The sequence below is a fragment of the Anser anser genome, assembly GCF_964211835.1.
Source record: "Anser anser genome assembly, chromosome: 3".
Lineage (NCBI taxonomy): Eukaryota > Metazoa > Chordata > Aves > Anseriformes > Anatidae > Anser > Anser anser.
The window spans coordinates 113181139-113209115 of record NC_139722.1 but is presented as its reverse complement, the minus strand read 5'-3'; the positions used below and the strand labels follow the sequence as shown (position 1 = coordinate 113209115).

Here is a 27977-nt window from a genome sequence, read left to right as displayed (position 1 = left end):
CCAAGCAGGAAGCAGTGGGGGCACGTCTGAATTTGAAAATATTTTATTTGAATAGTAAATAATTATACAGTTGAAACAGTTCTATCGAAGCACTCTATAAATAGCTAACAGTTAAGAAAATAATGTGTGTAGAAAAAGAGATTGCATCTAAAAGTAAGAGCTGTTGGTTGCACAGGATAAAATGGTTCAGACCGTGTGTTATTCTAGGTATAAAAGTTAAAACCTTTTAGCAGATCCCTTTAGAAAAAAAATCTTCTGAAATGCACAGTGAAATGGCAGGAGGGGGAGACAAAAAAAGCTCATTAGAACATCTGCGATCAAATAATATCAATCTTCATAATTAATATAAATAAATAACAAATAAATAACATAATTACGCAAACCAACATATACAAATAGTCAACTCATGAGCTACCTTAGTAAGGGCAAAACAAACAAAAACGGAAAGTTGGCATGTCACAGTTAAGGCAGTTTCTACAGCATTTTCTGGAGACCATCAACAGCAGAGTCAAGGCATTTGTGGCTACACTAAAGGAAATTCTCATTTCTCCTCAAGCGCTTTGATCTGTTCACATTTATAAAAACAGAAAGTAAACGAAAAAAAAAAAAAGAAAAAAAGGAAAAAGAGAGAGAGAGAAAGAGAACCCGAAAAGGTAACTGTAAAGCCAGATTCCAGCAGTTCACAAGCCATATTAAAGCTAACGGTGCGGCGAGTCCGGTGCGCAGCCCGCGGGAGGCGCTCGGCGGGCCGGGAAGGCACGGGCGGCTCTAGCAGGCGGGGCGCAGCGGCACCTGGAGCAGGATGACCTGCCTGTTCTCCGACGGGTGGCACTTGTTGATGTGCCGGGTGAGGCCGGGCGAGCTGTAGAAGGTGGCCGGGCAGTACTTGCAGGGGAAGACCTGGGCGGCGTGCAGGAGGCGCAGGTGTCGCTCCTGGCTGCTCTTGCTGGGGAAGGTCTCCCCGCACACGGGGCACAGGCGGCACTCGGCGGGCGGCGGCGCGGGCGGCACCTCGGCGGCGGGCTCGAGGGCCGGACCGGGGACCGGGGCCGTTCCCGCTCCCGGGGCCGGTGCCGGGTGGCCCAGCAGGTGCTTGCGCAGGTAGGCCTGCCGGCGGAACCGCTTGGCGCAGCGCGGGCACTCGAAGAGCCCCTCCTCGGAGCCCGCCTCCGAGCCGCCACCGGGGCTCGGCGTGTCCCGCTCGCTGCCGCTGCCGCCCGCCTCCTTCGGCGGCTCCTCCGCCGGTGCCCGGCCCGGCTCGGGGCCGCCCTTGGCGGCGGGCGGGCGCGGCTTGTGCCAGCGGCGATGGGAGGCGAGGTTTGCAGGGCAGGAGAAGACCTTGTCGCACTCGGGGCAGCGGTACTCCACGCGGACGATGCGCGAGCAGCGGTGCTGCGCCAGCGCGAAGGGGTCCCCGTACTCCTCCTTGCAGAGCTGGCAGATGAACTCGCCCAGCGGCCGGGCGCAGCCGCCCCGCGCCTTGGCCGGCGCCTCCACCGGACCCTCCTTGATGCGCAGCCCCAGCACGGGCGACGTGGTCACCTCGTCCTCGAAGGTCAGCTTGCGGATCGCCTTCGCCTTCTTGCCCGACGGCGCCTTCTGCCTGCCGGGCTCCGCCGCGCCCGGCGGCCGCTTGCCGGGCTGGGGGCGGCCGGAGGCGGCGGCAGCAGGGGGGGCCCCGGCCGGGGCGGGCGGCGCGGGGCCGGGGGCGGCGGGGGCTGCGCCGGGGCCGGGGCCGTTGTTAGCGGCGGGTGGCTCGGCGTGGCCGGCGGCGGCCCAGAGCTTGAGCTCGGCGGGGGCGAAGAGCAGCGGGTCCATGGTGCTGGGCACGGCCGGCGCGGGGAAGGACTCCGCCGAGACGGGCGAGCCCAGGCTGAAGCTGCGCTCCAGGTACTTGTCCCTGCTGACGGGCCGCGTCGGGCTGTACAGCGCCTGCACGGCGGCATCGGGCGTCCCGAAGGGCACCGGCGGCGGCGATTCCCGCGGAGCCGGAGCGGGCAGCGGCGGCGCAGCGGGGCAGGTGGGCGGCGGGGCGCCACCGCCGGCGGGGAGTGGGGCGGCCTCGCGGCAGGCGCGCACCCGGTACGAGACGGGCGTGGGCCGCCGGCTGCGCTTCACCAGGAAGCCGCGGGGCATCTTCGCGCCGCCGCGGGAGGCCGCCTCCGCGCCCGGCGGCAGCGGCGCTCGCTCCCCTCTCGGCCGTCGCGCCGCCGCCGCTGCCTTTAAGCGGGCCGGGGCCATTGTTCGGCCCGGCAGCGGCGGGCACGGCCAATCAGCGGCGCCGCGGCGGGCGGCGGCGGCGGGCGGAGCGGCTGCACCTGAGCCCGAGCCCCCGGCCGCCCCCCCGCGGCGCGGCACACGCCCGACCCGCCCCCGGCACGCGTGGGCCTTTGTGTGCCGCCCGCGGCGGGGCCAGGCCCGCTCCCCCCGCCAGGGGCCGCCGGGGCCGTGTCCCCCCCCCGGGGTGCCGAGCCGGGGGCTCCGGGTGCGCTGCGGCGCGGGGGCGCCCGGGGGCCCGGCGGGACCGGGGCGCCGCTCGGCGTCAGGTGTTGGACGGGGACCCTGTAACCGGGCGAGGGGTGTCATGGGGGGCCGGGTCCTGCCCCTGCTCTGCGAGGGGACGAGCCCCGGGGCGGCCGCTACCTGTTACGCGCCGCTCCCCGGGCCGCGCGGACACGCGGCCGTACAGGGCGGCGGCAGGTGGTGGGGCGAGCACCGGGCCGCGGCCCCGCTGCCCCTAAGCCCTTTGTCCGCGCCACACAGCCCGGGGCCGGGCGGTGCCCAGCGCCCCGCAGGTGGCGGCCGGGGAGGGGGAAGCAGCCGGCCCGACCCGGGGTGCTGGGGGGTGGGGGCACGCGGTCGGCACGCGCGGCGCCCCCCGCCCGGCCCGGCCCGGCCGCCTTTGTGCGCGGCATTAGCATAAAGCTGTGCCCGGCCGCCCGCGGGCCGCACAAAGGGCCGTTGAGGAGGGGCCGCTCTCGGCAGCGGCACCGGGGGGGCCGCCGGCGGGACGGGTAGGGTAGGGTCGGGCCGGGCCGACACGGGTCGAGCTCGGCCCGCGGGCTGCGCTGCCCGCCCGTCTGCCGTGCCGTGCCGTACCGCCCCCGCCCGCAGCCCCCCCCCCCGCGGGGCGGCCCGGCCCGCTGCCATTAGCATACAGCTGCCGGCCCGCCGGGCACGCGCCGCGCCCCCCCGCCGGGGGCTGCCACGGAGACGCCGCCCCCGCCCCCGCTTCCCCCCACTCCTCCCGCTCAAAGCCCGGCCCGGCCCGCTCTTCCCCCGGCGCCCCGCTCACCTGCGGCCCGGGCGTACATGGGCAGGTGCGGGCGGTGGCGGTGCAGGTAGCGCAGGATGGGCTCTGGGGGCAGCGGCCGCTCGTCCACGGGGCGCTCCGGGGGCGGCTCGGCCGCGGGTGGCGGCCCGGGCACCTGCGAGTCGGCAGCGCTCAGCCGCGGAGCGGAGCCGCTCCGCCGTGTGCCCCTCGCGTGGCGCCCCGCGAGGGCCCTCAGGCTCCGTGCTGGCGGCCCCGGCGGGGACCTAGCCGAAGGGAAAGGGCCGGGCGCTGGGCACGGGCACCACGCCCGAGCCGTGCGCACGCCGGTTGCAGTGCTGGGTGAAGGTTTCTGTACGGGGCTTGAAAACACTTCCCGTGCCAGCCGCAGCTAGCCCCTCTAGGCATGTGTTGCTTCGGTGTTCCTTAAATATTTCCTTAAACATTGCCCCTAAACACGTGAGACTCATCACCAGTATCTGTGGAAACCGTAACTGGAAACGGCTGACCTGTGTGTGTTTACCCTCGGTTCTTACCCGGCTCTCTGGAAGACATGCTTTTTCCTCGCTTTTACATTTCATTACTAGCTTTTTTGCATGCCGAAGTGAGCTGAGCTATGAGCAACAGGAAGCACAGACGGCAGGTCTCCTGCCCCACACAGCAATACCAAGCCAGTCCCAAGGCACGTGTGAGATATTCCGTAAGTACCTACCATGCCTCTGGCAGCATGCCAGGGAGGAGCACCCCAGGAAAGTGTACAGAAGTGGCAGTCAATAAGTATTGTTAAAATCACCGTGAAGAAAATCCAAGCAAAAATACAAAAGGCAAAGCCAAATTTGCATCCAGATGCAGTTACTGTCATCTGTGCTTCTGGCTCATAGAGGTGCTTTTGGTGCATTCAGTGAGACTATTTTTGTGTGTCAGGTCTGCTGCCACTAGAAAAGGGTAAGGCAAGCAAGTCTTTAATTGTGACATTTGTAGGACACCAATTCCCCTTTCTCTAAAGTTGTTCACATTTACAGCATGTGAAATGTGGTTGAGTGATGGCAGGAGAAACACTTCTCATCAGGCCTCCTATTCTGCACAGAATTTCATTTTGTGTTCTTTTATAGATATCTTTCAAGAGAATCTAAAATAAAACTGCACCGAGGCATTGTCGGTATCATGACAAAAGGAGGAAAATTGCATCTCGTCCTTTGGGAGGAGGCAGGGGCTGAGCAATTGTGTATTACAGCTGTGACACAAGACAGCGCACCAGTTTGGGCCCTGTGAGCGGGTGGGCTGCTGTCCACCCAGCATCCCTTCCTTTTGTCAGCCTCTGTCCGTTCACAGTTGATTCTGTTTGCTTTCTGCAGTTAAAAACTTTGTCAGCGAATGCTTAAAAACACTGCACTCGCACAGAATCTCGCTGCATAAAACAAAAGCAAACACAGTGTGAGGAAAGGGAGGTCCAAGTGGTCCCTAACAGCAGGTTGGAAGGATCAGGATTTGGGCTGCTATTAGGTCTGAGAGCAACCAGAAATACGCTGGGGTAGGGCGGTCCTTGGGTGGTTGGAAATCTGCTGCAGACAGCGGTTGTTTCACGGTGCGCAGTGGGCTTGGGTTTTGAGCAGGCAAAGTTACAGACTACTGAGGCTTTATGCCTCTTGTCTACACTATGAAGGCTAAAGCTGTAAACAGCACTAGCAAACATTTTAATCCTTATTCAGGAAATCCACCTATCACTGAAAAAAAATTTTTGACTCTTTTATTTACAAAGGCCGTTCCCTATGTGTAGATGTTGAAAAATCTACTTTTCATAGCCTCAGCTGAGACAGGTTTAGGATGGCATTTAGTGTGTTCCTATTAGGATTTTTTTTTTTAAGTGATAACTGGATAAAAGAAGCCTCCAGATCCTCCTGGATATTTCTACTAAACTGCATGTGTAATGCAAAAATGCTGTGCAGGAAAACAAAGCAATTTAGTGAAAGGTTCTACTGACAAATCTAAAAATATGCCAAAAAAATGAAACCAAACAATATGCTGTACTTGGTGAAAACCCCCGGCTAGGTATAGGATCTGTTCAGGTTTCCCAAAGGAAATAGCTAAACAGAAACACAACGCTTTAGGAGAAGGATGGGGAAAGAAACCAAAGTGAACAACACTAACAAATTGCCCAAATAATAAAATGCACTTGCTGGTCATTTTTCTTACCTGTTCCGACAGCAGTATTTGGCGCAGTTCCTTCTTGAGATCAATAAACCGATCATGATAGATGGCCATGGACCAAGGTTCCCTGAAGTAGCTGGTTAAAAAAGAAGAAATTTAGTTATCTTGTGAACCTCTCATTAACCACTAATAAAGTATTTACCTGCTTTTTTGCCTTTATAAATTACAGTTCTGGACCCATCATGATCGTTTGTTCATGAAATGCCTCCCGTAACAGCATGGTCAATCAATTCTTTTAATGGATGTTCCTGATGTACAGCCAGCTTCAGTAATTACATTTAAAGTGGCTTAATTCAGAGCTGTGGCAAGACCCAGTGAAGAATCCTGATTTTATCAGAATTTAAAAGCCCGAAGACCTGTAAAGAACGGTGTCTCCATTATCTGTCCTCATTTGAGAAAAGCAGATTGCAGGATTAACTGAACTGCTGCATAAACAAATTAAATTTGTGTAGACAATGACACAAATGTTGTTCATCATTAAGGTTTCTGGATTAATAAAGGCCAGAAAAACAGGCCACCACAGTGTTGCAATATGTTCTTTGCAGTAGTGTGCTGAAGCTAAATTCAGGCTATTCTAGGAGGAAGCTCTTGTAACTTTTTCTTCCACTGACAGCATTCATGACAGCATTCTTCTGTGAAAAAGGAGTAAAAGGATGGTGAGGACATGACTTGACATAGAACTTCAATGCTGCAAAAATAATGGGAGGCAGCTCAATTGCAGAGCTGTGAATTATTTCTGTTGCCTCTACAATGAAAAATAATTTTTACAGTTTCACAAAATGCTGTGCATGTGTAAGTCCTGCTAATGCTAACCAGAGGCTCACCCAAATAACGACTGAACAGATGTCAGCGGGGTCACCCGGGAGGCTTTACGAGGGGTGCGCTCGCGTGGCCACAACCAGTGTTGCTCTGTTTGGAAAGTCAGTGGCATCGCTGGCACTGCTGTCAGGAGTGCACCTGCACTACTGCTTGATGCAGTTGCATGGTCAATAAGTGAACATCTGCATAAAGCAACTTAAAAGGTGACATGCAAGCTTAATAATTCTGACTTATCTGTCTCTACAGAAAACTAATGTGCTGTTTCCTATTGGCAGAAGAAAGGTTTTTGTAATGTCGATTTGCCGTATTTTCTGCCTCTCACTCCTTGACCGAAACTTCAGCTCTCATTAATGCCCTGCACAATTGACAACATTTTGTGTACCTGGCAGAACTTAGGTTGTTTTTTTACACACTTATCCCATGATAAGCTCTTTTCTCCCTTTTCACTGTCCCCTTCATCTGCATTTCACTTTGTATTGTCAGCTGTCTGGGCTGGGGCTGCCTCTCCATGTGATCTGCGGTGTCTGGCACAGTGGGGCTCTCGGGTAGATGTTTTCCCAGTATGAATATTTATTGACACTATTACAAATACTATGTTCTTGCTACAGTAAATCCTGCCCAGCCTCAGAGTCTCTGGGACCATGTGACCAAGACTGATGCTACTTGTTCGTTTGGATATGAAATGTGCTAAAGAGCTCAGCTTCAAGTATCTTCATTTAAGTAATTATGTACCTGTAAGGTGCAGAGAGAAGAACAGGATATTCCCCAAATATTGAAGCAAATTCAATTTCAGAAGAAAAGCCCCACCCAACCCAAACCTTTAACTTAATGTCAAAATTAGATAGCGAAGCAGGGAGAAGGGTGGTGTGTGTGTGTGCGTGTTATATAAGAATACATTAAGATAATTAAAGGCTCTCCAGTTTTACTGATATGCCCTTCTAAAACCCATGTTCCACCGGCCAAACATTTTATGTTTACAAGTTGGTATTTGGGTTCTAATTCTAACCCTAATGGTGATTTCATCTCTTGATTGAGGCACATCTAACTGCCTTACATTTGTTACATCATTCGCCCACCTCACCAAGATGTCGTACTAAATAATGTTTATAAAATATTTCAGGGATGCTATATGTTGCTGCTACCATCACCAGTTCAGCCAGTAAGTGCATTTTTTTGCCGGTTCATGTCAATGTTCCCAGATTTGGAGCTTAAAAAATGAAATTTGCCACCAATTTACAATATTTGATGTGAATAAAATGCCCTTTTTGGAAAATGCTTTGTTTGCATTTTCTAGATAGACTGCCAAGAGGAGGTACCAGTAAACAACGTTTACTCCCTGACTGCCGTTACTTCCCTTCACCTGAAGAAACGTAAGCATCAAAGGCAGTTTATAGATGTACTTCACAGAAACACTTCAGTTGCTGTGCTGGCTCTGCATTTTTATCTGTTTTTTGTGTTGTTTGTGTTTTTTTTTTTTCCATTTGAATCACCTTTCTAAAGGGACACATGGTGTTTTTGAGAAAGCAGATCTACATATAGCTGTTAAAGCAAATTTTAATAATGAAAAAGAAAAAATGAAGCCAAACCAACAAGTCAACTTTCTGAGGCTCATTCTGAATTTTATTACCACTTTAGCAGCAGTCCCTCAGGGCAAGCTGTAGAAGGCTTGAAAGTATAATGCTCTTCAGTATACAAGATGAAGCTGGCATGCTACCAACGGAGGCTCAAAGGCTCCTCAACTATCATGAGGACGGCATCTGCCACGTATGTTTGCACCATTTAGTCTTTCATAACCTGCCAGAGCGATCAGGCTAAATATGTACAAGATGACAATGTTTGCCAGAAGCATAACGGGTTTTCAAACTTGGTCACTTCCTAACGGGGATCCCCTGCTGGCAGACTTTTATATCTACAGAAGCTATCACAGGAAGGCATTTGTAACAAGATGGGATGAAATGGTCTCCTTTTGAAGACAGTAAGCGACATCCTTTTTGTTGCTAGGGAGCTGTTCTCGCCTTTCATTGACAAACAATATTTAAAGTCTGTTCTGCCTCATTTGTGATGTATAGCCTATATTAGATGAAAGGGAAGAAGGAGGAAAATATTTAGTGGCATCCTGTACAAAAGACAGAGAATATTTCGCTTTTGAAGAGATACAGCACAACAAAAAATGGGTAAAGTTGGCTACTGCTAGCAAGCAAAAATGGAGTATGCATGGAAATGGTTTTCAGTCCGAGAGCTTTGATCTGCAGTTCATTTGCACCTACACAGCACTTTCAGAGAACAACTCTGTTGTCTTAAGGGAAGTTAATTCTGAAGTGGCCGCACTTGTGCGATGTGACCTGTCAAAGGCAGCAAGGACCCAGTGCTGACCTCTGGCAACGGTCCAGTCAGGTAAGCCAGGTGCAGCAGGCATGAGGTGTGCCACTGACTGCACGATGTGAAAGCCAGGAAATCTTAACGATTGAAGCAGAAGCCTTCAGAATAAGAATCAACTCTTACAGCCAAAACAAAAAAGCAACACAAAGTTAAGAAAAAAATGTAAATAATTACAGTTTTACAAATAATTTAAAGTCCCATGGTAAGAAAGTAATGGCAGAAGGGTGAAGACCAGCTCTGCAGACTGAGCTTATCTACTCTGATAGACTTAAATCACAGAATCACAGAATCACAGAATCACAGAATCACAGAATCACAGAATCAGAATTGTAGGGGTTGGACGGGACCTCAAGAGATCATCGGGTCCAACCTCCCTGCCAAAGCAGGTTCCCTAGAGCAGGTTGCCCAGGTAGGTGTCCAGACAGGCCTTGAATATCTCCAGAGAAGGAGACTCCACAACCTCCCTGGGCAGCCTGTTCCAGTGCTCTGTCACCCTCACCATGAAGAAGTTCTTTTGCGTGTTGGTGCGGAACTTCCTGTGCTCCATTTTGTCGCCAATGCCCCTTGTCCTGTCCCCACAAACCACTGAAAAGAGGTTGGCCAAATCCCTCTGTCTCCCACACTTAAGATATTTGTAAACATTAATAAGATCCCCTCTCAGTCTTCTTTTCTCAAGGCTGAACTGACCCAGGTCTCTCAGTCTTTCCTCACAGGGAAAATGCTAATCATCCTTACCATTTGCAGGCTTGGCATAACTGTAATACTCATACAGACCAGTTTTATCACACCACGGCAGTATTTTCCAAACTTCTGCAAGCTGGGCTTCCCTTCATGAAAATGAAACAAAGTGAGGCCCAAGTAGCTTCCATGCATACCACCAAAGATGTGCTTATGAAGATTGTTGTTGATTTTGTCATTTTCATATTTGGCGCTTTTCTTGGAAAATCTCAGCTGAAATTCTCTCAAAAAAAATCACCAGCAGAAAGAGAAACTAAGAGCAGTGATGTGAATGTATCAAAAATAGCAAAAAGAAATCAGAAACCAATTTTTTTTCAAAGTTTGATTTTCTGATTCCTCTTAATTTGAAAGTCAATCTCATTAATTACAACCTAAAACCCAATGGTTTACTTTTTAATACAAGGACTGTAATAGGTTTTTAATTACGTCCATTCCTTTTCTTGCTGCTTCCACGAGGCAGATGACAGCAGAGATAACTGGTGCCACTGTGGTCAGGCCTGGGGCACACCTTGTGGATCAGGAGCGTGGAGCCAACAGCTCATTAAACTACGGAGGAACAGTCGCTGCCTCCAGGTGAGTTTATCAGGTTACCAGAAGGTGTGCGTGTGGCGAGACAGCCAGGCTCTAGTGCAGAACCCAGCTAAGAGAACTGAAGCCAGGGACCTCGCCAGCTGGATGCTCACGGCTGCCCCACCTGCGCTCCTGGTGACTTCTCTGCTGCGAGGCTGGGACGAGGGAGGATTCCAACAGCCCAGAGGGCAGCTGTGCACCGGTTCCTTGTGACAATGCCTTTGGAGAATCCTGCCATAGACCACCGGCATGTTTGAACCACAGTTTTGGGTGATGTTGTCTGATGCTGTTTGTTGGTCTTCTTTTGCTTTGTAAATCTTTTATGGCAACAGTAATGAAACCAAACTGAACTCCTTGCCTCCTGCTATCCCCACTCTTTCACAGAGAGTCTATGAAGTGGTTTGCATCCCTTTGTAACTTCTGGTAAATGTCTCTAGATAGGTAGGATCCATATGGATCTCTTGAAATCACATTCGTGTCATAACGAAGCAGCCCGTAGATCACTAATGACCTGCCTTATGTCCTGCTCAGGTCAGAGGCACTCTGCTCAATGTTGCATCTTCCATCATCCAGCACTGTAAGCACATGCAGTTGGTTGTCAGAGCGGCACGCATTTTTTAGGACACAAAATAAAACAGTCACTGGTAAGCTCATCTCCTGTGAATCTGTGATTAAAGTTTCTGTTTGTCTCCACAGCTTCCCGCACTTAGTGGTGAAGTCACAAATTAGTTGTCCATTTTTCTTGGGTTATTTTTTTTTTTATTGTAATCCTTGAAATGCAAAAGTTTCCAGGCTGTATCAGCTATCTCTGAATGATACTGTATCACTGTATCACTGAATCACAGAATCATTTAGGTTGGAAGAGACCTCCAAGGTCACCTAGTCCAACCTATGACCTAATACTAACAAGTCCTCCACTAAATCCTATCACTAAGCTCTACATCTAAACGTCTTCTGAATACCTCCAGGGATGGTGACTCAACCATTTCCCTTGGCAGCCCATTCCAACGCCTAACAACCCTTTTGGTAAAGAAATTCTGTCTAATATCCAACCTAAACCTCCCCTGGCACAACTTTAGCCCATTCCCCCTCGTCCTATCACCAGGCATGTGGGAGAACAGACCAATCTCCACCTCGCTGCAGCCTCCTTTAAGGTACTTGTAGAAAGCAATAAGGTCACCCCAGAGCCTCCTCTTCTCCAGGCTAAACAACCCCAGCTCCCTCAGCCACTCCTCGTAAGACTTGTTCTCCAGACCCCTCACCAGCTTCGTTGCCCTTCTCTGGACTCTCTCGAGCACCTCAATGTCCTTCCTGTAGTGAGGGGCCCAAAACTGAACACAGTACTCGAGGTGCAGCCTCACCAGAACCGAGTACAGGGGGACAATCACTTCCCTAGTCTGCTGGCCACACTGTTTCTGATACGAGCCAGGATGCTGTTGGCCTTCTTGGCCACCTGAGCACACCGCTGGCTCATATTCAGCCGACTATCCACCAATACTCCCAGGTCCTTCTCTGCCAGGCAGCTTTCCAACCACTCATCTCCCAGCCTGTAGCGCTGCTTGAGGTTGTTGCGCCCCAGGTGCAGGACCCGGCACTTGGCCCTGTTGAACTGCATACAGTTGGCTTCAGCCCATCAATCCAGCCTATCCAGATCCTCCTGCAGAGCCTTCCTACCCTCGAGCAGATCGACACACGCACCTAACTTGGTGTCGTCTGCAAACTTACTGAGGGTGCACTCGATCCCCTCATCCAGATCATCGATAAAGGTAGTAAAGAGAACTGGCCCTAATACTGAGCCCTGGGGGACACCACTAGTGACCAGCCTCCAACGGGATTTAACTCCATTCACCACAACTCTTTGGGCCCAGCTACCCAGCCAACTTTTAACCCAATGAAGCGTACGCCAGTCCAAGCCACGAGCAGCCAGTTTCTTCAAGAGAATGCTGTGGGAAATGGTTTCAAAAGCCTTACTGAAGTCAAGGTAGACCACATCCACAGCCTTTCCCTCACCCACTAAGCGTGTCACTTTGTCACAGAAGGAGATCAGGTTCATCAAGCAGGACCTGCCTTTCATAAACCCATGCTGACTGGGCCTGATCGTCTGGTTGCCCTGCAAGTGCCGCGTGATGACACTCAAGATAATCTGCTCCATGAGCCTCCCCGGCACTGAAGTCAGACTGACATAGGCCTATAGTTTGCGGGGTCCACCCTCCGGCCCTTCTTGTAGATGGGTGTCATGTTTGCTAGCCACCAGTCGACTGGGACCTCCCCCGATAGCCAGGACTGCTGATAAATGATGGAAAGCAGCTTGGCCAGCTCTTTTGTCAGTTCTCTCAGTTCTCTCGGGTGGATCCTATCTGGCTCCATCAACTTGCATACATCTAAGTGCTGTAGCAGGTCGCCAACCATTTCCTCGTGGATTATGAGGGCCACGTTCTGCTCCCCATCCCCTTCCACCAGCTCAGGGGGCTGGGTACCCAGAGAACAACTGGTCTTGCCGCTGAAGACTGAGGCAAAGAAGGCATTAAGCACCTCAGCCTTTTCCTCATCTCTTGTCGCTAAGTACCCCCCCCCCCATCCAGTAAAGGATGGAGATTCTCCTTAGTCCTCCTTTTCGTGTTTATGTATTTATAAAAACATTTTTTGTTAACTTTAACGGCAGTAGCCAGATTGAGCTCCAGATGAGCTTTGGCCTTTCTAATTTTGTCCCTGCAAAGCCTCACAACATCCTTATTGTCATCCTGAGTGGCCCGCCCTCTTTTCCAAAGGTCATAAACCCTCTTTTTCTTCCTGAGCTCTAGCCACAACTCTCTGTTCCGCCAGGCCAGTCGTCTTCTGCGCCAGCTCGTCTTTGGGCACATGGGGATGGTCTGCTCCTGAGCCTTTAAGATTTCCTCCTTGAAGAGTGCCCAGCCTTCCTGGACTCCTCTGCCCTTCAGGACTGCCTCCCAAGGGACTCTGCCAACCAGTGTCCTGAACAGCTCAAAGTCTGCTCTCCAGAAGTCCACGGTAGCAGTTTTACTGATCCCCCTCCTGACTTTGCCAAGAGTAGAGAACTCTACCATTTTATGGTCACTGCCTAAGACAGCTCCCGACCACCACATTTCCCACCAGTCCTTCTCTGTTTGTGAACAACAGGTCTAGCGGGGCACCTCCCCTGGTAGGCTCACTAACCAGCTGTGTCAGGAAGCTGTCCTCCACACTCTCCAGGAACCTCCTAGACTGCTTCCCTCTGAGCTGTATTGTATTTCCTGGATATGTCTGGGAAGTTGAAGTCCCCCACGAGAACAAGTGCTGGCGATTGCGCGACTTCTGCCAGGCGCTTGTAAAACGCCTCATCTGTCTCCTCATCCTGGTTTGGCAGTCTATAACAGACCCCCACCATGATGCTTGCCTTGTTGGCCTTCCCGCTGATCCTAGCCCATAGGGACTCAACCTTAGCATTCCCAGCCTCGAGTTCTGCAACATCAAAACACTCTAATATAGAGAGCCACACCACCACCCCTTCTGTGCTGCCTGTCCCTTCTGAAGAGCCTATAGCCATCCATCGCAGCACTCCAGTCATGGGAGTGGTCCCACCACATTTCAGTGATGGCAATAGCTTGCCTGCCACAATGGCTTCCAGCTCCTCCTGTTTGTTGCCCATGCTGCATGCATTAGTGTAGATGCACTTCAGCTGGGCCGTTGCCCTCTCCCCCAGCCCTGACATTGTTCCCTCAGGCTCATCTCTAAAGAGCCTCATTTCATTCCCGTCCCCCTTCTTACCTAGTTTAAAGTCCTCTCAATGAGCCCTGCCAGCTCCAATTTGATCAGTTCTCAAATATTAAGCCTTCAAAATATTCAAAGTAATTTCTTAACACATTTAGATTCTTCAAACTTGAAATGATTTTGGCCGTTTAGGGAAGCTGACTTTCTCATTTGTGCTTTTAGCATGTGATGGAAAAAGTTACCCTACTGCTGGTGTGCCTTTGCTTCAGCATACTTCATTCCTTCTGCTAAATTTTGCCACAGTAAGAGAAAGGTGCTGCAATTACAGACACAAACTTATCCAGAACGACAAACACAGACAAAACTAAACAGTTGCTCAGCTGACCTGGGGTCCAGTATACTACAGTTACACCACGAGTACCTATGAAGAGCAGGGAATTCCACTCCAAGGAGTGGGGAGAGGAAACTGTTGTGATGGGTTGGGATGAACAGAAGTATGCATAAGAAGAAATGTCCCATCTTGCCAGGAAAAGAGAAGATGCATTGTTTTGGGGAAAATAATGGATATTTTTAAGACTCAATTACAAAAATACTGTGATTCTAGTGGAATAAATAGAATATTTGTAGCTATATCTTGCATAAGTAGACCAGAAATCAGAGAGTAGAAATTCAGTTGCTGACAATATAGATACCATAAACACTGAGCATTTCCTACTACATATCAACTGACCAATAATTTGGAAAGACAGCTTGTATATGTAAGGAAAAATCAAGACCAACTTGAGCTAACTCCCATAATGCAGCACTTGAAAACATTGTTCTTAATCACAAAGAACATAAAATGTTCTCTGGTTTGCAGTTTCTTAAAATTCACTTAAAATTGCTGAACAATCAAGCACAAGTTGGAAAAATGGCATGCTAATAGCAAGAATGCTATTTAACTCCTTGCTCTATAGTTCCACTCACTGAACACCCATTTGCCCAAGCATTTGAGTTACTCCTGTTGAATTCATTAATCTGGGACTGTTACTGCTCTGACCCAGAAATTAGTGAAATCAGTAGTTTTATGGACAATGAGTCTGGATCTATGATTTACTTTGTTACGCATATTTACAAAATAGTGATGTAGTTCATTAACTTATAGGCTGATGATTCATTTGTCCTTTTTGGTAAGTAAATCATAGACAGGAAGCCTGTGTTTTTTTACTACTTTTAACAGAAGCAGTAAAGCCTTCCACTTGGAAGACAACTGGTTTAAAACCTCTGGTTTATCGAACCCTTTTGTTTGCAGCTGAAAGAGCAAAAAACAGTGCAGCGTAACGAATCTCACAGTTGTTGCTCAAGAAAAATGGCCACTGACTCCAGCCTTTGTAGCGGACAAGGCTCAGCCCCCAATCAAAACAAAGACAAAATCAAATCAAAACAAAACAACAACAACAAAGACAAAAACAAACAACACATGCACACAAACATCACACTGGGGCTACTGCAGAGACATGGTGACTTCAGTGGGATGTAGGTCACGGTTTACAGTGTTTACTGCTTGCCAGCACCTTCACTTTGCAAAGGCCAGTTATCCATCATGACTGATAAATCACTTCTGTTTTCTGCATTTTTAATATCCAGGAAATGTTACAATAAAGTGCCATTACCTGGAGGCACTGTTAGAAAACAAATCTTAGCAGCATTTGCTTCCTGTTGAAATGCTGCAGTCCTTTCCTATTCTCAGTAACTAAAAAGAGATATTCTCCTTTATTTCAGCAATGGGAATTGGTGTCCAGTGCTTATTTTACTAGATAGTAGCAGTTATTGTGTATCTCATTGTCACTAAATGCTACTCTTTAAACTTCCTAAACTCTGTGCCTTTTAGAATTGATATAAAAACATTGCTGTCTGTTCTTTCTACAGGAAAATTATAGCTGACCCTCAGGTAAGGTTTATTGCATTTTTTCATGTAAGACTATTTCACATGTAATGTATTATGAAAAACAATTAAAAGGAAATTAAATCCGACTCACAAAATCAACAAATATGCTGTGTGGAGTGGTATGATTGCTTTTCTGTAATTACTTGCTTATGAATTCAGAGTTCAATCATTCATAATGGTTTGCATAATTATTAATATGAATCAGCAATGTTTGACTGCAAATTAGTGTGGTAAGACTCAGCTGACTGGCCTTTACTTACTAATTTGGACGTGGGGTTTCTTAGTAACATAGCTCTTCATTAGCAAGTTAGCTGCTTCTTAAAACTACATTAATATATAAAAACTGAAAGTCACCTAAAGGGGTCTACCATTTGTATTGATTTGCTGTGAAAGTACAGCTTTACCAGGGTACCTTGGGGTTAGCATTTAATTCTAGTAAGGAAAATAGATGTTAGTGCTTTGATATCCCTTCATGTGTTCCTTTTTCCTTCGCTCTCTCTTCATAAAAAGCACACAATTTGTCCTCTAATTAGGCTGCAAAGTGTACTGAGTAGCATTAGTCCCTCTCAGCCATGCTCACTACCTGCCACATTTCCTTTCTGTTTTTTTTTCATGCCTGCAGAAAATAAGTCTCACTGTCTGCATGATGAACAAAAGCCTAAGGTGGAATCCCTTAAATGTAACTGCAGTGTGCTAATGTATGGGACCCAGCACATCCTGGACAGCACTGCAGTCTAGTTTTTCTCTTAATGAACAATCATGCTCCATTTTTGAAAGTCTGTTTTAAAACCATCTTTTGTATGTAGAATGTATTTCTTGTTTAATCACTTATTATCCAGGCTATATGTAATAAATGTATATCAGTAACTAGTCCTTTAAAAAATAATACTGAAAACATCAAATGTTCTTTTTCCTAATTTTTCTATTATGCTGTGAGATTTATTAGAGCTGTATCATTAAACAATCCAGTGTGGCATTTCTGCTTAAACTCTCATTAAATGACACTGATTAATACATTACTTTTAGCCTAAAGTACAGAGTGTTATGATGTGTGATTTGAATTTAAGCAGAAAAGGCCAAACGGTTACTTTGAAAGAAGCAAATGCTGTTTATACTGCTCAAAATATTTAAGCATTTAGCCTGAACAGCTAGTACAAAAAATTAATGTGAGCATAAATGAGCGTGTTTGAAGAGAACAGCTATGGAAACATCCAGTGGTATTATCCGCTTTTATAGTTTGTGCACGGAATTTTCCAAAGCTCCTTAGTGAATGGCAACTTGACCCCCTTCACTCCTTGCTGTTGTGTGTTTGGGAGCCTTCTGTCCTATTGCGTATCAGTAAGGCTTAGGTTCCTGCATCAGGGATTTTTTTGGTAAAAAAAAAATAAAAATTAGACTTTGATAGGCACAGGGCGTTACACAAGATTTAGGCACTTATGCCAACGGGGGTACCTCAGAAAACTTCTACATGGTTACTGGCTAACCTTGCAAGGCTTTTCTCCTAAACATCTGGTTGTGGAGATGCCCAGAAGTATATCTGTCTAACCATGACTGAGCAGCAGAGTCTTATCTTATATATGCACTTCTCAGTTATAGCTGGAAAGTTGACATATATAATAGAGCAACATCTGAATCTCCAGGTGTTCCCCTCAAAATAGGAAGCAGGAATTGACTTACTACTTCTCAACACACACTCAGAAATTACTTGGTGCCTTTTTGTTCCTCCCCTAATCAAAACAACAAGAAAAAAGTACTTCTGAGAATTCTTCCTGTTTTCTTCTCATTTTTTGAAGAAGGGCAGTCCTTACTTTAAATCAACTAATGCAAAATTTTAGCACTTACCTAGAACTGTTTTTACTGTTTGAATCTCAATGGCTTTGTCTTTGTTTGTCAGCAGACAGTTCAGACAGGTGGAGCGGACGTGACACCCCTGCCAGATGTGTTTCAGGGTTTTATTCTGATTGCTCTCTCTTGGGCCGACTGCTGTGTGGTCCCACGGGCAGGACACCAGCATGCAGTGCATCGTGCTAGTTCGTTTCTTCCACAAGGCACGCAGCCTGTGTGCACTGAGATGGCTCCAGGATGCAAACCGAAGCCTAGTGAGTACAGATGGCTAAAACACATTTCTGGTAAGAGCTAAATATAAATGCAGTATAAATAGAGCACTTAGTACTGTGTTATGTGTGATTCAAGCACTTTGCCACATCATGCATTAGTCTATCACCATGCTTTACAAACTGTTTAGTACCAGAAGCGCTTCTCATACAGCATCTTCCTAACTTCAGCGTTACACCGAGAGTAAACTGAATATGCCCAAGAAGAAACTTTAGAAGGGGATGGCTGATCAACACAACATTTCAGAGGGTGCCTTTTAGAAATTGGTCAGCATAATGGTGTGCCTCTGACAGGATTCCTCATCACTGTCAGCCCAAATCTGCGCTGTTTGTCCCAGCACTGCTGCCTTTGCTGCTCTCGCTGTCATGAGATAGTGGTGCTCCTTTGTCTTGTCATCAGCATTACTGCCTCATTAACAGGATGCGACTGGCATCTTCTGCAGGTCATGTCTGAAAACAAGTTCATTAATGCAGTATTACAACATCCCAAGTAGGAAAAGCACTCACACCTTATTTGATAAATAAGCTAGTTAAGTATTTTAGAAACTAGTGGGCCAGATTTTTATGCATTGTGTTAGTAAATTTGGTTTTCATTAATGCCAAATGAAGCCTATATGAAGCACTTCTCTCTCATATTAAAGGCATGATGCCAGTGAGCATCCATTTGGTTGCCAAGTACCAGGAGACCACTGTAATTATCTGTTCTGTACTCAAGATGCAGCAGAGGGAGATTCCACCGCTCTGTAGACACGTTCCATAACTTGGCAACTGCCTTACAGTTGCCTTCACCTCAGGAGCATACAAAAGGGTGCAACTGGCCAGTTACATTCCTCCTTTGTGAAGCAGTGTGGAGCACTGATGACCAAAACCAAACGCACAAGCTTAAAAGAAAAAGTATTTCAGGCCTCTCCCCGCACCTGCCTCTTTTATCTGCTGCTATGGGAATGGGAACGATTTGAAGGCTTTCAGCAAGTGCCAGAGACCTCCGAGGGAAGGGAAGGAGTGTGGTGCAGGGAGTGCTTCGTGTTACACCTGCTGGGATTTGCTTTCTTTTCCCTTCAAGAAAAATCTTCCCTGTTGGGAGGAGCCTCACTCTTAGGTGCTTAAATTCCATCAGAGCCTTTTCAAGATGCAGCCTTACAGGAAATCAATAAAAATTGCAGAAATTCATTCCTGAAGAGGATTCCAAATCTAGGTAGTAACGCTGTGAAACATCCAAGTGACATGAAAAGAATGTACACAAAATCCTCAGCTTCAGGATACTGTCTGTGGTTCCCAAGGTTGTGTCTGCCTGATGTCTGACAGCGACATCTGAAGGATGTCGCTGCTCATTCTCTGCTCAGGAATGCGGTGGCCAAAGGCCCAGATGGAGTGAGTGCACTGGCCGTGGCGGCACCAGGCAGATGGAAGAGTGACCATTGCTGATGCGATGCTGGCTTCTTGGAGTGCAACGACAAGTGAGAATGAGACTTTGCTCAGTCAGGGACTGTTGCCTGTCTAAGTCCCTGACAACTTGCCCAGCAGACCTTGGCATCCTGTAAAACAGCCAGAGGGATGAAGCGCATCCCCCCATGGTGCAGGCAGAAGAGACAGCTGTCTGACTGGTTGTGACCATCTTTTGGCTTAACAGCCTATTTCCTCAGCTGTTGTTTGCATAGGTAGAAACAAAAACATTGGCTCTTAATTTCATGTTTAGCTAAGTAACGGCCACTCAGATGCTACTCTAAATTAAGATGGAGTACCTAACACATGGTAGGATTAGGCTGCAGGAGTTTAACTGTAGGCAATTATTTTTGAAAAATCTGGTATCTGTTGTTATCACATTAATATCTATGTCACTGGGATCACAGCTAAGGCAGCTGGGCATTCTGAGGAGCATTCAGTTTAACTCTGCACTTGCAGAGTTGTACTGAGACCTCCTTTAAGGATGTCCATTTAAGGTCCTCCTTTAAGGATGTCCATAGTACCTGTCTGCTAAAGAAGGAGAAAGGAGAAAGGAAACTTGAAAAATCATTAGTTCCATCAGATTCAGTTAGACCAGCCAACACAAAGCTAAAAGCATTGTTTCCCTTAAAAATAGTAATAATTCAAAAGCATTTGAGACTTTCAGTGAGCTGTCAAAGTACTGTCAGACAGAGGAGCTCACTAAAAGATAACAGACTCTCAAGTGCCCTAGCACATTTCTTAGCCATGGGACCAAGGAAATATTGTTACACAATTTTATGCTGTTTTTGTTTGTTTGTTTGTTTGTTTCGTTTTTCAGTTATTGCTCACCAGGTTTGTAAATCTGCCAACTTGAAGTCTTAGAGGCTTCTTTTAGAGGCAGCTTTTAATCATGCTAAACTCATACTGAAGTCAATGGAATTTTTCCCTCCAGACAAGGAAATGTTATTTATCTCATTATTACCTTTGGTGGCAGTTTCATGCGTGCAACCGGAAGGGGTTACTTCTTCAAGTTAGCTGAATCTTGAGGGCCTGTTGCTAATGCTAATTTGAAAATGGCACTGGCCCATTACGGCCAGGAAATCCAGTATCATGGGGTTAACCTTCAGCCTTTATACCAAATGCAAATCATCAAGGAAATTCATTGCTAGGTGCAGCCTCTAATTATTTAAAAGACAATTTGCATGCTACACAGAAATAAATTGGCTCCCAGGTGACAGCTGTTCTACTGTGTCCATTCCCGGAACTAGATGCCATGCCGTGAAATCTAGATGCAGAGCAAAAGATTAAAGCGATGTACTTTCTTGCCTTATAAGAAGGCCTTTCCCAAAATACAGGCATAAAGAAAGGACGAAGGGAATGAATGTTTCAAACCAGCAAGTTTATAAGCTTAACTAACGAACTGCAACATTTTCAGTCTACTTTTTTTTTTTTTTCTTTTTTCACTAAGGGCGCTTCACAACTTGCTAGAAAATGCTGCCAAGTGGGTATAGGTGTAATGTGTAGTAGTTTAAAAGGATTTTTTTTTCCAACAAGAGAAATTCAGCCTTAACATCAGGTTTACACTCACCCAGTGCTGTGAGATCATTACAGACCATGTGAACATCAGCCAAACCAGTTCTTCTTTCTATCCCACACAGAGAAATCACTGATCACATTTTCATATTCCTTGCCAAAGGAAGATCAGATGCCACTTTTCACCTGCATGTAAGCCTCAAGACAATCTTCATCCCACAAGAGATGCCAAAACATTTTTCAATTTCATGGTTTTCTAACGGATAGTCTTCTAATGGCTAGGTTTAACATTGTACATTGTTGCACATTGTACACATACATGTACACTCTAAGACTACATTGTATTCCCAGCCTTTTTCCATTGCTGTACCTCCTCCTGAAGGAAGCAATTTCCTGTGCTGGTGTGCTTTGCACTAGGACTGCTACATGGAGCTTACAGGCAGTTTGCTTCCTCTTCTCACTGCCTCTTCCTTTTCTTACTAGCCCTTTCACTCTGCCTTGGCAACCTTTGTTCAGCATCACTACTTAAGAAGAGCTGAAGAGATACGATGAGGACTGATGAGCAGTGTTCCCCTGTGGCACACCTGTGATCCTGGCCAGACCACCTGGACACGCAGGCTGTGGTGGTGCCTGTGAGTATGTGGGTGCGAGAGGACCCTGACTTTGCATGGCTTCACAACCTGCTAGGCTCCCAGCAGTTTCGGCCAATAAACAGCCCTGAGAAAGACCAGCTAAGATGCAACCAGTCTTCTGCAAGAGCTGATGACTCCCCCATTGAGCGTCTGTGCTGGCATCAGATAAAGCTGCCCTTCTTATTCTTCTGATGTTGACTGGCCTACCTCATCCTATTAACAGATCATCACTGGGATCTTCATCTCTCTTGAGATTTTTTTAAATCTCTGTGGATGTTTAGAACTTGATCTTGCTTGTAATCCCTGATGAGCTTGCACAGTGTGTAGGGATCCTGTCACCATCATGACGGCAAGGGAGGCTAATACACACTTAATTGCTTTCATGAAGAAATAAGCTGTCCATTTGGAAAGATAATGTCTCATCTCTTTAAAATCTGTGTGTGTGGCTATCGGGAGTGCAGACAGGTGCAGCTGCACTGAGGTCCTTGGGCTGGGCTACACGCCCAATGCACAGTAACACAGTGAAAGGGAACAAATGCTGGTTTTGTCAAGGTCAGGAAAATACCACTACCTGTGTTGCAGACGGAAATCCCAAAGCGAAATGACGTATTCTTCCAGATGTTGATGCTGGTGTGAAACTTGCTAGTGCATGTAACTACTGACACTAACCACATCTGGGCAAACAGCACAGGTGTGTCCGACAATGTTTGTGGTTCACAGAAAAGATTAGTTCACAGCTGTGTTTGCATATTGTAGCACCATGAACAAGGCTGATGATACCTTGCCACAACCTGAATACTGAGTTTCTTCCAGTGCTCAAAATGTATTAGCTGATCAGCTGTGAGAAGAAAATTTTCTTCAGTCTTGGCCTTTATCTCATACAATTGTGTCATCCACCTTCAGTTTCTACTTAACACCTGCTGACAGTATACTGTTTATGTGAGCTTTATATTTGCTGGGTGCTATTGCTCTCTTGGAAAACAAACCCAACCTTTTCTATAAATCAATATGCCTCCCAGCAGAGGCATATTGGATCTCCTGAACTGAAATCTGTAAAGAAGCATTTTTGTCCAAGAAACTTTTAAAACCCACAGTTAAAGTTTGAGTTCATCCCATCTTCCTGTAAAAGATGGGGAATAACAAAGAATGAGGAGTCAGACTCTGACATATTTAGAATGAGGAGAGACTGCAGAAAGAGAAGTGCAAAGCATCCGAAGAAATAAGAGAGACGCACATCCAGCTGCAGTGACGCACCGAGTCCTTTTCAGGGGAGCTCACCCTTTGAGATGACAGCTGATACCACTATTCTCAAGACAAGGCATACAAACCAATCTTTTGTCATTAAGTGAAAGGCTTGATTGGATTCCCTCCCTCCCCCATTTCAGCAGGCATGCTCATTTCTCTGTCCTCAGCCATGTACAATGCCTTATCCATATTCCAGTGAAGCTTTTTGACACTGAACCAACAGAAGTGCAAAAGCTAGAGTAAGAGGTACAGGAATTCAGAGACTTGTAAGTCCCTGTCTCAAGATACCAGGTGCTTCATTCCTACAGAGGAGTGCAACTATCAGCACAGTCAATGCAATTTAGACACAGAGGACTGTGCCATTAAAACTACATATTTCTACTTTGTTTTGGACTAGCAGACTCCTGTCATCCCACAAAACTTCTCTTGGACCACAGCGCATCCTTTACATCAAACTTTTACTAAATATTATCTAAATAGTATTGTTTAATCTGAAAGCTTTACTGTCATTTATGCCTTTCTTCAAATCAGTTACAAATATAACCAAATCATGCCTTAAGACTTTTAAGGCACCACTATCAGCTTTGTATCATGATGAAATTTTACCATTTGTTCCTGTGCTTGGCTGTCTATCTCCAAACCAGTTTATGTAAGGCAGTACTTCACTTACACAGTACCTGTGACAATTCTTGGTCCCAAGCCATCACTTGCGAGGGATTTAAAAAAAAAAATCAAAGATGTATCAGCAAGTTTTAGTTACATGCTCAAAGAATTCTATCACATGAATGAAACTCAGGAAATTTTTTGCCATGCCTGAACTCAAAAGCACTTATTTTAGCTGAGGCATAAGGAATAAACCAAGTCTGAGTTTTTAGTCCATGTAACTTTTTAAGATATCAAGTTCTGCAGTAGTAGCAGAAGATTAAAGATATGGTAGATCTCATTTTTCAAACACCCCCCTTTTTCCAAAACAACTTCTTTAATTAAAGTTTGCGTTTTCAAAAGCAATGAGAATGTCTTTCAGAGGAGACAGGACATAGATCTTAGCTAGAAATAGCCAGGCTCTCCAGTCTCTCCCGTTGAGTCTCAGTCCTTGCCTCAAAACGCCTAGTCCCCAAGACTGCCCTGCACTTGCTCAGGCACAGCTGGTGGAGGGGAGCACCTCAGAAAATCTGCAAGACCTGTTTCACTGCTGCAAACTGCTTTGGAGGCCTGCAAGCTGTATGGGGAACATCCACTAAGCATGCAGACTCTGACACAGCTTTTGGCTATAAAATTAAGTAACTCCCTATGTTCATTTAGACAGACAACAGTCTACAGGATGAATTCTAGGATTTGTTTTATCATCAGCTGACAGACAAGCTAAGCAGTGTGACTAACATCATGTGTGATTTAAAACCTCCCTAGAAAACTTTGGATAAAAATTTGATTTGAAGTGATTAAAACACTGACTTTTAATTTTGACTTCTGAATATGAATCCTGAGTTAAAAAATAAAAAAGGATTCTTCAGACTCAGCTTAATGAGTTAAGCCTACTGACTGTTCTAAGCAAATGTTATAATGATTCTGAAATGCTCTTTCAGATGAAAGCTGTTCAAGCAAACCACTGCTCCTTCTCTAAATAAATCTGAGAGAGACAGTTCTTTCCAGGAATCTCTTCAGGGCTTGCATTGCCACTGATAATTTTGCCAAGTAGTTGAAAATATATTTTTTTAATCTATCTTTAACTCTAAGGGAAAACAGCTAGAAGATAAACCATAAGAAAAGAAAACTATAATTCATTCAGAACATAAATTTTATGCACAATGTTGAATTCATCTTACCTGTAAAGGTCTGTAATCTGCCCTTCATTCCAGCGATAATGAAGATCATTAAGAAGACGTTCATGCTGTCCATACAAGCAAATATAGTTGGACACAGGAAAGGGTGTCTTTGAAAAGCACGTGATGCTATCTACCATGCTGTATTTGTTGATATGCATTCTAAAATAATTCCCATGTCTTGCCTTTCCAGTTATAATTTCCATACCCTGGAACACAAAATAAAAGGCAAACTATGCAGATGGAAAGAACACCTGACCTGGCATACATACAGGATCTGCTAGGGTTTCCTATTTGATATTTACCATTTCTTAAAATCCACAAACATTTTTAACCAAGAATATCTATTCCTGGTACCACAGTTTATACAACAAGATGCCATCATTTGGGCACAAAGATTTGCTCTGTGATTTAGACCTTGGTTAACTGCACAGAAACTGTGAAGCATATGACTGTGAGCACGGCATAGGCTTTGGTTGCCCAAGCCCGAGTGCCACGTGAGACACCTAAGGGTATCTGGGACATCCGAACTGGGCTGGCAGTTATGACAAAGGAACCATGGGAGACCTGTGACCTTATGGAGCAGCAGCTGGAGGTCGGAAGGGATGACCTGGGGCATCTCAAACACAAGATCGCTCTGTTTAGGCAAAATCGATCCCCGTTCATCCTTGTATTCTATACAGTGTCCATACTATTGCATACACATGGCATATCATAACTTACTATAAGATAGCGTCTTGATGAACAAAGAACACACTAGTATACCTACACTCTCTCTCCAGATTCATAAGTATATATACATACATATATATTTATATGGATATACAAGCAGTATATGCGCAGAGTCCAAATTTATGGCGCATGTAGAAGCTATATGACAATAGGCAGAGAGTTGATATTACCACATTAATCAGTTACAAGCAGGCTTCAATGTTACAACCCACAAATTTATCACTTGTCAATCATTCTGTAGTAGTCCGAGGTATGATGTGTAGGAACAGCCTTCCAACAATAAAATTACCACCAAGAAGGACCCTGTCTTTAAATTTTATAAATGGCTATGCACTAGATGGTTGTCTGCAACTGCAGGAGGCTGGGCTTGATCTCTTTGGATGTTACCTTGAATTACAATTACTTTAAAATATATGCATATACATACATGACATATATATATGCATATATATACACGCACACACGTGCAAATATATACATATGATTTAGAATTGTTCTCAGTGACACCCTCTTGCTAATAGAAACAGGGCTGTCGACTATTGCTTACCTTATCACTATCAATAACAAAATAATAGTGTTGGATGTTGATGTTCAAACTGTAGCATTTAGTTTCAGCTAGTTAAATCAATTACTTAATACAAGACAAAAATGTAAAAATGTGTTTCAGATCTCACAGTGGGATGATCAAATAGCTTGAAGCTATTTTTTAAAGCTGTATTCATGTTCCAATTTTATATATCTTTAAAACCTGTTGCTAGGCTACAGTCACCTTTGTAACTTCCACATCTCTCAGTTAATTCATTTCACTAGCTTCTCTTACTACTTTCCTAGGAAATTCTTTTAGGATTTACATGAAGTTTGTGGAGTGGCTTTAAAGATGTTATCTTTTCAGACAACGGGGAGTCAAAGTTGCAGTAAAAGAATTCTTATCATGTTCTAGCAATTTGGAGTGACAAAATCAATTTTTCTCTCTCTGATAGTCCTTTTTGCCTCCCAGTACGTGCTGCTTTGGACAGCTCATCCTGGATCTGAAAAGCCGGAAAACAAGGTGAGCCATGCTTTGATTTCCTTCCCCCGCTAAAGCATGGATTCCCTTTTTAAAACATCATTTCTTTCTATGGACCATTGCCACCTGAGTTTTAAAATGAACACTGAAGTAGTCTTTGAGAAAACACTCTACCTCATCTACAAGAATGGGCTTGATGTAGAAATCCCTGAGGAAAAAGGTACAATGTATATGAAATAGTAGCTTGAATAGGTGCACGGTCCTTTTTGGCTTTAAAATACATGAATCTAGTCTTCATGTTTCACAAGTGAGGTTCTGCAGTAATAGACGTGGCTCCACGTTAGTGTCATGGGAGAATCTTCCACATAGCCTAACTGCACGAAGTGCTTCCCTCTTTCCCACTCAGAGGAAGAAGACTCTCATGGTTGTAGGACTGGCTGTTTTCTAGCAGCAAAGTACACACCATCCCTTCCAGGATATATTCTTTTCCTTCTAGTCTAGAAATCAACTGAATTTCGCTGATAAGACTGTGACATTTTATCATCTGTATGCATTTATGGCACCTTATTACAGAGGGAAGAGGATAAGAGCTAAGGCTGAAAGCATATTTCAGAGAAATCCAGCTAATGCTATACTATCTATTCTTTATAACAAAAGTACATTTTTGGAGAAAGCCAAATATCAGAAAGTATGGTAATGAACATCTAAGAGGTTCAGTTCGTACTAATTCATACTGTTATAATTCACCAGCTGCACCTGATTTATATGATGCACGCAGGCTTATCAGACTCTGGATTTACTACATGAATCTGATGGCAAATACCACCACTACCTTGAAGTTCTGTGTATTACCTATGTGGTAGAAACTTCAAAAGCAACATATTCCATGTGACTGAGAAAATGACTTGTGTCTCTCTAGAGAATCAAGCAAAAGGAAGGCCATCCTGAAAAAGAGAGCACTGAGGAAAAGCAAACATGATATCTTCCCAACAGAGGAAAAAAACAAGGAAAAGTTAAATAACATAACTTACATGGTCAGACAGTGCAAGCTCTATGTCCAAGTGGATGGGGATTTCTGGTTTGGAAATATGCAAGTAATTACAACCTCTGGGAAGAATACCTCCTGCCATAAATGAAAAGATGAGATTTATTCACTCATACACAGAAAAGAAAATAAAGTGTCTGTTTACCCTCCTTTTCCCAGAATGATTATTATTTTTTTAACTAAGTGTCTAAAGAGGAAAATTTATATTGTTGTTGTGGCTTCAAGTTCTTTGGTACTGTTATACGTATTGGTGCAGCAGCCACATCTTGAAAAGTTCTGATCATGACTGCAATAGAAATAAAAGCACAACTTGGTCCATTACTAGCAAAAATCTTCAGTGTAAGCTTTTTCTTTTTTTTTCTTTTTCCCCTTCCTCCCAACTCCTAGACAAGTCTACGGAGCTAAAGACAAATGAGGAATGGCAAACATTAGGGTACATGGTATAGTTCACATGTAATTCTTGTAAATAATGCATCCCATCTGAGATACCTCTCAGTAGACAGCATCAGTCATGTTCTGGATGCTCCTGTTTCTCTCACTTGAAAATAGTGGGAATCTAGCATAGGTTAGACAAAGCTTTTAAATATCTTGAGCTAGGTGGTGACAAGAAGAAATGAATCCTTACATGAATGCAAGCAGAATCACTCCCTGGTATCACCTGGAGGCCCTCACCTCTCTCCACTGACTGTACAGGGAGCTTTGATGACTTTACTGCCATTAGATGGATACTGAAGTGAAATGGACCTACAATGACTATATAGCAGCAAAAATACTGAAGAGGGTATGAAAGGATGGCAGAACTCCA

The 27977-nt window shown here is 45.8% G+C and overlaps 3 protein-coding genes across 14 annotated transcripts in view; 1 reads left to right on the top strand and 2 right to left on the bottom strand.

Annotated features, from left to right (window-relative positions):
* Nucleotides 1-27: 27 nt before the first annotated feature.
* INSM1 (INSM transcriptional repressor 1) lies at nucleotides 28-3022 on the bottom strand. The gene has a single exon (XM_083832290.1). The coding sequence runs from the start codon at nucleotides 2584-2586 to the stop codon at nucleotides 769-771; it is 1818 nt and encodes a 605-aa protein (XP_083688416.1). The 5' UTR covers nucleotides 2587-3022; the 3' UTR covers nucleotides 28-768.
* Nucleotides 1424-27933, top strand: LOC310898004 (uncharacterized protein). Of its 4 annotated transcripts, XM_083832292.1 has the most exons (9): nucleotides 3885-3971; nucleotides 6782-6843; nucleotides 7419-7457; nucleotides 7593-7668; nucleotides 9872-9988; nucleotides 15602-15623; nucleotides 17515-17749; nucleotides 26102-26169; nucleotides 27047-27933. In XM_083832292.1, the coding sequence occupies exons 3-9, from the start codon at nucleotides 7421-7423 to the stop codon at nucleotides 27104-27106; spliced, it is 615 nt and encodes a 204-aa protein (XP_083688418.1). In that variant the 5' UTR covers nucleotides 3885-3971; nucleotides 6782-6843; nucleotides 7419-7420; the 3' UTR covers nucleotides 27107-27933. The 4 variants fall into 4 exon arrangements, 2 of the variants coding, with proteins under 2 accessions (XP_083688419.1, XP_083688418.1); XM_083832293.1 differs by lacking the exons at nucleotides 3885-3971; nucleotides 6782-6843; nucleotides 7419-7457 and adding an exon at nucleotides 1424-1555 and having other exon boundaries at nucleotides 9876-9988; XR_014582881.1 differs by lacking the exons at nucleotides 3885-3971; nucleotides 17515-17749; nucleotides 26102-26169; nucleotides 27047-27933 and having other exon boundaries at nucleotides 5546-6843; nucleotides 9876-9988; nucleotides 10517-17456.
* CFAP61 (cilia and flagella associated protein 61) overlaps nucleotides 2399-27977 on the bottom strand; it is a 111733-nt gene continuing 86154 nt past the window's right edge. For 7 of the 9 annotated variants that reach the window (XM_083832278.1, XM_083832277.1, XM_083832280.1 and 4 more), the window contains 3 exons: nucleotides 27159-27250; nucleotides 24393-24598; nucleotides 3961-5555 (listed from right to left, as the gene is read on the bottom strand). In XM_083832278.1, coding sequence (XP_083688404.1) covers nucleotides 5183-5555; nucleotides 24393-24598; nucleotides 27159-27250 — 671 coding nt within the window. In that variant the 3' untranslated portion in view covers nucleotides 3961-5182. Of the gene's footprint in view, nucleotides 2563-3117; nucleotides 3429-3960; nucleotides 5556-24392; nucleotides 24599-27158; nucleotides 27251-27977 lie in introns of those variants that run through there. The other 2 variants (XM_083832282.1, XM_083832281.1) reach the window with 2 other exon arrangements.

Bases quoted from the DNA above. Each gene is read 5' to 3' on its own strand.
- INSM1 (XM_083832290.1), bottom strand. From the start codon at position 2,586: ATGACACCCCTCGCCCGGTTACAGGGTCCCCGTCCAACACCTGACGCC.
- LOC310898004 (XM_083832292.1), top strand. From the start codon at position 7,421: ATGCTATATGTTGCTGCTACCATCACCAGTTCAGCCA. The intron at 15,624-17,514 runs GTAAGGTTTATT...TTTGTTTGTCAG, and splicing joins AAATTATAGCTGACCCTCAG to CAGACAGTTCAGACAGGTGG. The intron at 17,750-26,101 runs GTAAGAGCTAAA...TCTCTCTGATAG, and splicing joins ATGGCTAAAACACATTTCTG to TCCTTTTTGCCTCCCAGTAC.